The following is an 11,010-nucleotide window of genomic DNA, read 5'->3' as shown; positions in this document are numbered from 1 at the left end:
CCAGAACATTTAACAAAACATTTTTACGCCTTACTATACTATGACATTTTTTGACATTTTTTAAGCTTTACTATACAGTGCCGTTTTTTGACATTTTTAACCACATACTACAATATGACATATTTGATGTCTTACTATAATACAACATTCTTCTTTCTATTTTGGAGTAGTATTATTTTTGCATTGCTTTTATACTAGAGATGGCTTTTATTGTTACCTTTAAAGTTGGATTACTTTTACCATTACATATTACTTTTCTTATTGGGGCCCCAGCACAAAACGTGCAAATGCCCTATTGGAATTTCTCAGATCATTAAGGCCCGAGCATGAAGCCTGGAAAGGCCCTATTGGAATAGGCCGATTCTTACTGTTATCATCATCCGCAATGAATAGCCTTTTTGAGGGCCTACAACTGCTCAAAAACACACAAAACTTTGCACATGTGCCAGACCTGGTGAAAATATGTGCATTTGAGGGGTCTCGTCCATGGACGGTGCAAAATGGCCCAATAGCGCTCCCTGGAAACATTCAAAAGTGATCCCCCATTGGGCTTAGTTTGTCGTAGGTGGATGAAATTGTGACCACATATATAACATGCCCAGATGTACAAAAAAGTCTCCTGATGTCATGACCTCAAACCAACAGGAAGTCAGCCATTTTGACTTTAATATATTTGACAAATATTGCTCATTTTTCGCCATTTGAGGACACTGTATTTGAACGAACTCCTCCTAGATATTTAATCATATCGACTTCAAACTCAGTCACTATACTGTTAACGCCTTTGTGATTAAAAGTTATCAAAATCTTGAGTCTTCGCCAAAGGGTGTGGCCGTGGCAGCACCTCAAATTTGCTGTTGCTAACCCTGACATCCAGGTGTAAAGCAGCACGGCACAGCCGCAATATTATACAAAATGGCCACAAATAGACACAAACCGATGACAACGATATGATAGACCGCTTTAAACTGAGTCTAAATGACTAGGAGGGGGTCCACAACTCATGACAGAGACGTCTAAATCACGGAAACACAAACACACTCTTACCCACGCGATAAAACGTGTTAGCAAATGCTAACGCTAGCCGCTAGCTACTTCGCTTCATAACCTTACCATCGCGCCGCAGGTGTGTTCAGCGTCCCGACTCACTCATGTTCGACAAAAAAGCTGCTTAGAAGCTTGTTCTAGCATCCAGGCGCGATGCGTTATTAAGTTTTTCACGGTTCAGACAAACCGAGCCAACGCCTCAAACGCTGGCTTTACTCTGCTTCCTGACCACGTTTCTCCGCCTCTCCGCGCTCCTGTCGGCCACGCCCTTCTTGGACCACTTTTTAATCATTAAAGGATCCGTTCACATTTCAAGTCTGAGATGGGGTGAAGCTTTACACAGTCAAATCAAGTATGTAGGTATGTTCTGAAGTTACAGACTTAACATGACATTTCCGCTTTTCATTTCTCTGGACATTGTTTCCTCACTGAGCTGAGATGGAGGGTGACACAAAAAGGAAATTCCATTTAAAAAATTAGTAACCTTAAAAACAACCACTTAATTTTGCCAATCCAAATTACTGCCTTTCTAAAGTTAATGAAATAAGGGATGTAGCTCAGTGGTAGAGCGCATGCTTTGCATGCATGAGGTCCTGGGTTCAATCATCAGCTTCTCCACCTCTGTAGATAACTGAACCTCAGGAGGCACAGTGGGTTGCTGTCTAATTGCAGCACAGATGTTTGATTTAGAGTACACAAACATTTCTGGGGTACTTGCAAACACAGATATAAACCAGGGCTAATAAACTGTCTAATCAATTCTATTCAAATATAATTACATACTACAGTCCATTTGCTAATTGCTTAGCATTTAGTGAAATGAGCATCTTAATCTAGAAAAATATCCCCAACCTCAAGTGAGTTATGACTTCATCGCCATCATTAGAAAAGGCACAGACACACTTCTGAGCATTTGCCAGTCAAGTTTTATTTCATCTTTGAGAAAAACAAAAGAGAGAAAAGAAAAGTTTGGTCTTTGTAAACATCTAAATCGTTTTTCATGTCATGTCATTTTTCAGCGTTTAAAAATACTTTACTCTTTACTACAACATTTCCAACATCAACACTGTATTCAGAATGAGTTTAATTCATGCATCGACACACTCATGGACGGAATGATATGAAGAAATGCACGCGTCCACACACGCAAGCACACACACATGCACACACAGTAAAAAGGATAAGAGCACACTCATTGTAATTTGTTACTATGCTAATTTGCTGTTCTACTCTCTGAGGGCTTTTTTAAAACAAATCACCTAAACAACACAAAACAATGAAAACAAATGTGACAAAAAGTACAGTAATATAACATCAATACAATAAATGGAAAAATTATAATACCAGATATTTATATCAAAAGCACTTTGTGACCTCATAAATAAGACTGCATGATATGTTAATAAAATTATGAGTATAAAGTGATAAAATATCTAAATATTTGTAAGGTAGAGAGAAACAGAGTGGCTCTGACAGTATAGAGAGAGGAGGAAAAAAGAAACACTGATCAATAAAAAGAGGCTTGTTAACACAGGTCTGGGAGCTTAAAACACACACACACACACACACACACACACACACACACACATCTGAAATGTGGCAAAGCATAAAAATGTAAATATTTCTTCTCTATGAATTTGCTCAGTGTTACCCTACATGTATTCAGAAACCATGTTACCTCATCACTGTGTAAAAATACAGGTGAAATAGCCTTATAATGCTCTGCCGAGGGCCAAAATGTGAACACAAACAAGTGACAACAAGTGTTGAATATTTACAAAATAAATAAGACATTATGAAATAAATGACTACATGAATAAATACAGACAATGAAAAATTACATGAAAAATGTCAAAGAACATTTTAATAGAACTCCTCAGTGGGGACAATTACATCCAGAACCTTCGGCTTCTCAACGTGATTGTGAAAAGTTGTGAGATGTAATAACATTTCATAATGTCTTGTTTATTAATTTAACATTGAACACCTCTGGTCTCCACATGAAAAAACAAAAAACAAAACAAAAAAACGCTTTGCATTCAGGTTCACTCCTGTATGTAGTCAGAAAATCAACACCATGGGAGCATGGAAATTGTGAGAAGGATAATGTAGATATAACAGCAACTACTTGCATTAGCAATACCTCCAGCCTCTGTGTTTACCTGAATACAAATACTTTTATAAATAATCTTTCCATTTCAAAGTCAGATTCAGTTACATAAATGTCTGTTAACACCCCGAACACACACACAGGCACAGCAAAGCAACTGAGAAACCATATACTTACAGTGTAGTCACTGTGGTCACTTTCTAACTAATATGATGTGTTACATATTTCTTCTCACATATCTTTCATTTACAGACTGTAGAGATTCAAAAAATACTTAAACTATTGAGCTCGGCTAGCATTTGGGTGTGTGTGTGTGTGTGCTTATACACAATATGTGTGTATGCCTGTGAAAATTCTCATTCATCCAGGTCATAGTTATCTCAAGGAAGTTTTAATCGAAAGCAAGTGGCTGGGACGAGTTGGACCAGTCCCAGCCAGGTCAGATGCGAACACGAACTGATGAAGCCTCTTGGATGAGAGGTGAAGCGTCTTCCTAGACTACAACTAAGTCCAGTTGCTTTCGATTAAAACTTCCTTGAGATATACGTGTGTGTGGTTTACTTGAATGATTTTTAGATCAATTTTCTGACTGTCTGCATATACAGTACATAATATGTATAAACACCTATGTGTAGGATGAGGAGTTAGCAACATTAATGTAGTGTATGACAGTAAAGTAGTGATGACAGTTTCTCATACTGTTCACACATACTCACACACACACACACATGCACTTAAAGCAAAATGCCACCATCTATTCCCAGTCTCAATTGTCAGTCAGATCTATTATATACCTAATCTTATTCAACAGGTGCGCACATACACCTGGTGAGGGAGAATGCCAGGTACAATCACACACACACACACACATGCACACACACAACGGAGGGAATCCAATTTCCAGGCATTTTTTACTGTGGGTCAGGTTGGCATTCTAATTCATTAATCTAGCGTTTGGGACTCAGCCAGGGACACACAGGGCGAGCCCTTATAAGGAGATTACAACACCAGCCAACACACATACACACACAAAGGCACAAATACGCATGTAGATGTGCACACCATGGATACACATGCAAACAAAGGGAGGCACATGGAACATAAAGTAAAAGGGAAACATGTTGAAAAGATGAACATATGAGGAAGAACACATGTTGAAATTCACCCACAGAGAAAGAAAAAAATGAGTGAGAAGCTGTATTGTCACATTCACTAAAGGAAAGGGCAAGCGGACAAAGTGAGAAACATCAAAAGAGAATGACACACACACAATGTCTCACACACACACCAGCAACAGTCAAGAAGACAACGGCTTGCAGATAGATGGTCGCTAAGCAACAGGCAAGATACTAAAAATATGGTTGCATTTCTTCACTCACTTAGAAAGCATGCACACGCAGAGCGAGCCACGCACACACATACATGCACACTCACTCACACACACACACTCACACACACACACTCAGCTGTCCTCCAGCAAGGCTTATCAACCTTTAAAAAGCCTACATTTCTAAATCAGTCCCAGTATTCTTGTGTTCCTGTGGCGTCAGCAGCACTATTATCCCGCCCACTCATTCTCAAACTGGTAACTGTTACAGAGGCTTAAGTCATTGAGAAAAAGAGTTTGGCCCGGCAGGCGTCCTGGCGTCACAGTGGGCCAGGAGCCATGCCAACGTGCGAGTCATGTCAAAACTGGCAACTGGCTGATGACCTCCGTCACGTCAGCTTTAATCGTGTGTTTACAGAAATGACTAAAGAAACAGTGAAAGGATCTGGGTGGTTTGTCACACCGTTTCAGCTGGATGATATGGATTCTAACATCATGTCAGCATCCAACTCCGTAGCAACCACTGAGGAAACTGAGGCCATGTTCTGTGTATTTCTTAGGTATTTGGACATTTTAGAGATTTGCTGGGGGGAAGCTTTAAAAAAAAACTCAGACAACAGGTGGCAGTGATACACAGCTCATGGAGGTAATTAAGATACTTCAACCAGATCGCTGCAACTTGTGTGAAAAATCCCATGTTTTGTCCTCTTATAACTCAAACCTGAACACACAGACATAATATACATACTTTTAGATTAAGTGTGACTCATAATTTATGAGGAATTTGTTGTCTGAGCATCCATAAGAACCTTGAATACAGGAAACACTAATAGCTAGTTCTGCAAACTTTTAATGGTGCTAATTTGCCAAAATGTGAACAAATATTTTTTAAATCAAGGTTTAAGATTGTATATTTGGTGTTTTGGGGTGGGGGTGGGGTGGCCAATGGCCCTGCAAGCAGCTATGTTGAAGTATCCTTGACCAAGATACTAAATCCTTTCAAGCTTCAGGCCAGCTCTTCTGTGAAGTGGAAACTCTGGGCATGCCATTGTGCCTGCAATGTTAAATATTTGCAGTTAAGAAATAGGGCACAAGCATCATGGCAGGTGGCCAAACTCCTTCTATCAGTGAATCTAAACTGTGCCTGGCTGGAAAACAGCTGTGTAAGAAATTGTAGAGGCTTTCACTGCTGCTTTTACTGATTTTCTACTAAAAAGTTTTCACTTTCTCCTTTCTTTCACAGCTGGTAGAAAGTGAAGGAACTGGTGTGGCATTTAAAATGTCACATTTGAGGGAACGGGGTTAATGCATACAGGCATGTTTACCCCCATGGATCAACGCCCCTATGCTCCAAATCACCTGTTTCTTCTATTTGTACAAGCACTGACCTTGCAAGGCTGCATCGGACAAGCTGGTGTCTGTTTAGCTTGGTCACGACTGAGCTGGTTTTGTAAAGCCCTGCATTTACATTGGGCTGAATGCGGCGGGTAATTTGTCCATATTTAACAAGGCGGATGGTGGGCAGGTAAATTGTTGTTTTCAGTCCCATTTTTCTCTTAGTGAACAGTGGTATAACAAAAAGCTAAATTATTGTTTTCTCCCCAAGAGGATTTTCCTTGAAGTTTACAATCAGCATTGTGGGCAGTGGAGAGGAAAACCACACGGTTCCTGCGGAGCTTTCCCTTCTATGTCATTGTTAACAATGCATTTAATAATAATCTGCACTGACAAGCCATATGCTGTTCCTTCTGTCCAGCTTCAGTCTAGCCCTTGGGCAGGGCAGGGGTATTAACACAAACATAATGTAAATCTGGGCTTTGACACTTTCTCCAACACACAAACTTTGACAAAACAGTTGATTTCATATTATATATGTCATAATACTTTCCTTTAAGCTAGTTCTATATCTTTCTCTTTTCACACCATGCCTGAATCAACAAACTTTTAACAAACAAAAAATAAACAGAACAGCTTTTGATACAGACTCACACCCATAAAAAATATCTATGGTCAAGCACATTTATCTGGAGCATGAACACCTTTATGAATTTAAATCTGCCTGTTTTTTTTTTTTTGTTTGTTTGTTTGTTTTTACTACAACTGGCAGCTTGTGGGACTTGTACAATGCCTGCACACTGAAAACAAATGAACGGTTCTCTACCTGTAAAGTGATCTGTGACAATGTTCTTCTATCAAATCTTTGGATAACAGAGACTGGTGGGATTTTTTTTGTTTTGTTTTGAGTACAAAGAAACGTCCCAACATTAAAACTGCTGCAGAACAGTCGTGTGATATTTCAGAGCTGCCGTACATTTCCCTCAGAGCTCTCAACTCTTCTTTCTGTCTGTGAGTCATCTCTGGTTTTTTCTATTCACCATCTTACAGCTGTTGCGATGGATTTCCTTAGAATGTTCACATGAGCTGTGTTTCGAAGAAAAAGGGTGGGTGGATTTTTCTCTCTTCTTCCTTCAGAGATTTCCTTACAAAGAGAGGGACTTAACATAAACGAAATATCAGTGTTTTTGCACACACATCAATAAATGTTTCTTATATTATCATGTACAATTAGAAACACTGGGTATGGTCATTGTTTGATTTGTCATCATCAACACTGTGATCGGCATCATCTTTGTACTGGTGTCCACGGCCACATCCTTCGTTCTGATTGGTCCTCCTCGTGTCTCATTTATTGGTGTCTCTTGCCGTTACGTCATTTCCTGCTTTTGCTCCGGTTGTTCACATTTCATTGTAAAACTTTAGGGTGTAAACAATGTACCTCACAATGTGTAGTGCACAATGCTTCCTCATTGCGTTGGTTCTCTAGTCGTTTTAATCAAACATTTCTTCAGCCGCTCCACACTCCATTTCTTCCCAGTGCAAATCCAACATCTTGATCTTACAAGTCCAATCTTCCTGACAACCGTCTTTTTCCTTATCTTTATCTCATCGTACCATATTTATAAGTCTTTTTTTGTTTGTTTGTTTTTTACAATTGCACGGTAACAACATCAACACGTGACGCCATTGAAAAGTTTAGAAAAAAAAGGGGGCAGGGGGGTAGAGTAAGTTTCCTTCACGGGGATAAATGAGGCTGTTGATTGGCGTTAAAAGGAGAGGGGCTCTGGATTGGCTCAATTAAAAAGTGGGTTGGCGGGAGGTGACTACAGCGTTTCTTTATCACAACTTTAAGACAATTCCTACGAGGGAGATAAGAGTAAGGCAAGAGGGAAGGATGGAGGAGTGTGTACAGTCTGTTGAGGGGAGAGTACAGTGTGTGTGTGTGTGTGTGTGTGTTGTGGGGTGGAAAGACTATTTTGCACAGTGTATTCAAGAAGAAAAGGAATAAAGAAAAAAAATGGTTGTCAGTTTTCATCTCGCCCCAAGTTGGAGAGTGGTCCTCTGTAGCAGAATCAGCTTAGGGCCCCAAAGCGTGTGTGTTCCTGTATGTATGTGTGTGTATACTGTTGGCAGAGAGGAGGTTAAAAGTAATAAGTCATTGATAGTACTAGATCGAGTTCAACGGGTATGAAGGGAGGATCCACCGTTCCCGCGACGACGAGATGCAGTTACGATAGAGGAAGCAAGAGAAAGTGAAGAGGGGCTGTAGAATATTTTTGCTCTTCTATTCTTCTTTTACCTCATTCCCTGTCTTCTTTTCTCTGGCCTCTCCATCAGCGTTATACAGACCTTTCTTTAGTTCTGTTGCCTCCGGCTTCCTTTCTAAACTTCACTTTTCATCCTTCAACCTTACCCTCCTCCTCGCCTGCTGGGTTGGCAGCATACTGGAACAATATCACTCTGTTATTAAGTATTACACTGCTGTCCACTGCTGAGGAACGACAACATATGAGTGCTCTTTAAAAATCTTGCATTGCAATTTTTGTCATTAATGCTTTAAGTAATTCTTAATTTAGAGGGTTTTGTATCCTTCAAGCTTCTTCATTTCTGTATAGAATAATTCATTTGGACATCACTGGAGTGTTTTAGTGTTTTGTGATGGTTTACACTCTATTCAGGTGAGAAAAAAATGTATTCAACTAGAAAAAAGTGTATTTTGGGCTTGTAAAAAAGGAAATTTGAATGAGAATTAGCCCATATCAGTCCAACTATACCTCCGATCTCTCCTCATCCCTGTCTGTCTTTGAAGATTCCTCCTTCCCTTCATCTCTCTCTCTCTCACTCTCTTTCTCTTCATATTGGCAGTGGGTCTCTCTCCCTCCCCTCTCCTCTCCTCTCCATTTAAAACAGTGGTATATGGCAGTAGGCCTCCAGTGAAGCCAGCAGGATGTAAACCAGCCACAGCGAGACGAACAGCAGCGACGTTAGCAGCTTGCAAGTCCGCGGTCCGCCCAGCTCGCCGCCAGCCACCGACGCCCGCCGCCGGTACAGCAGCGTGATCACGCACACCACGGCCAGGATGGTGAAGAGGGTGACGGAGAAGGCCAGGTTTCCCGGGTCCACTTTGAAGGGCTTGCCCTCTGCGCGCCAGGCGATGGCTGCGATGGTCCACGCCACGCCAATACCCAGGAAGACGTTGACGGCGTTGGAGCCTGTGACGTTGCCGATGGAGGCGTCTGCGTACTGGTCCTGGATGGCAGCGACTTTGCTGGCGAATGTGTCTGGATGGGAAAGACAGAAATCTTAAGGCTTCATCATCCTTTATGTACTTTTTAATAGCAAAAGAAATGTAGGAGCAGACAAACAAGGCAGGAAATGGATACCAAAGGTCAGAACAAAACAATGTAATAATGTAAAGCAAACATAATGGAAATGAGTCTCATATGAATAACGTTTGATGTTTTAGTGACTGTCTTTCTCACACCCACTGAGGAAATAACCTCTCACATACAGTATGAAGGCCCACGCAGTATTCCAGAAGCCATACAAACACACATACACACCGTGGCATACATGTAGGAAGAGGAAGAAAACATAAAAAGAAGCAAAGAGGATAAGAAAGATCAAGGAAGGCACCGTGAACCAGTGTCAGTGTTTATGGAAATAATCACATCTTTAATGGATGACTGTTAGAGGCAGAGACAGACAGGAGAAACAACACATAGACATAATTGAGCTGGGAGAGCAAACAAGGGGAAGGGAGTGCTGAGATATGAGAGCATAAAGAACTCAGCTTTTATTGTGAAAGACATCACAAATTTTGTAATGGCAGCCATATACAGAGGATCAGCTGTTTGTACTAAAACTTACTAAACATTTGGTCAAACTGTATAGGTGCACCATTTCAATGCATTTCTCACCAGTATTAATGGGAAATTAAACCTCACAATTGTGTCACGTCTGACTTTGCACCACTTCCACCTCTGTCGTACAGATTCAGATTGCCCTGTTAAGTAGGTTCCTATGCAGTTAGCAAAAACAATTAATCCTGTGAAATCACTTTTGTGTTAACTTGAGCTTGGTCTTACAGAGATTTTAAAATAACATAATTTTCCTTTTAATTCACTTTCCATCCATATTCTGAAAACATAAATCTGACCTGGATTATTTTCAGGAATAATCCTCCCTGAATCTGTAGATGTATACTGACAACAGCCTATGCTAGAAATGTTAGAACAGAAGTAGTAAATGCTGTAAAATGATGTAGGTGTATGTGACTGGAGCTCTTTGAGGAGAAATTGGATAAAAACGGCAGAGACTCTACAACTGGGTTGGCAGGGAACACCAGGGAAACAGCTGCCAGTTATTGTGAGCCTGTCTTGGCTTAATTCTATTTTTAGACGGGCTGGTGAGATGGGTCTCAATTCTTATTTGAATGTCAGCGAGATTAGTTGAAATTCATAACCCAACATGAAAAATATCCTCCAAACTTTCTTGGAGGGATGAATTGTAATCCTGTTGGCGACAGACCACACAAAAAGAAATGAAAAGTTTGTGTGTGTTGACACATGGGCACATGAGATTGTGGGTTTTGAATCTGAGTCATGAAACTGCATGTTACTGCCTCCACACACATACAGTGCACACACTCTGCACTAACTAATTCTGGCACAGAGGAGGATCATACCCAAATTAAGAAACGCACATCATCATATACGGTACAGGTTCACCAAGCTTACCAATCTTTCTCTTCCAGTCAAGAAGCTATTAAAGATCCAAACTACAGAACAACATACTGCACATTATACAAGCAGCCAACCATGAATTTACTGACCATCAACAGCTATCTTAACCCCAGTAACTACCCTACAAAGATCCTGTCCTCACACTAAAGCTCTGGGGTTCATTTCCTTCTATTATTACAAAATTCTGATATCAAATTACAGGAGCATTTACCCCTTATCACGTCCTTTCACTGTCTTGAATGTGACGCAAATCAGAAAGTCAGAACTCAGTTCATGCAGAGAAAAACTTGAGGTATTTATTGTACCAGTTTGTTAGACCAAGACCTTAAACTGTTTCACCATTCTGACGATAAAACCTTGATCTCTGCAGGACCTGTTCACCACCAACACAGATACAACAACACTGACACCACACACAATAGCTCAGATGGCTACAAATAAGC

General features: G+C 40.5%; 1 protein-coding gene across 3 annotated transcripts in view; it reads right to left on the bottom strand.

Moving 5' to 3' along the window:
• Positions 1-1,957: 1,957 nt before the first annotated feature.
• The window catches only part of LOC108888772 (sodium/calcium exchanger 3), an 88,851-nt gene continuing 79,798 nt past the window's right edge, over positions 1,958-11,010 (bottom strand). For all 3 annotated transcript variants that reach the window (XM_018684932.2, XM_018684930.2, XM_018684931.2), the window contains one exon: positions 1,958-9,103. In XM_018684932.2, coding sequence (XP_018540448.1) covers positions 8,724-9,103 — 380 coding nt within the window. In that variant the 3' untranslated portion in view covers positions 1,958-8,723. The remainder of the gene's footprint in view (positions 9,104-11,010) is intronic.

This window comes from Lates calcarifer, linkage group LG14, assembly GCF_001640805.2.
Source record: "Lates calcarifer isolate ASB-BC8 linkage group LG14, TLL_Latcal_v3, whole genome shotgun sequence".
Classification (NCBI taxonomy): Eukaryota; Metazoa; Chordata; class Actinopteri; family Centropomidae; genus Lates; species Lates calcarifer.
This window is presented reverse-complemented; position numbering and strand designations above follow the sequence as displayed.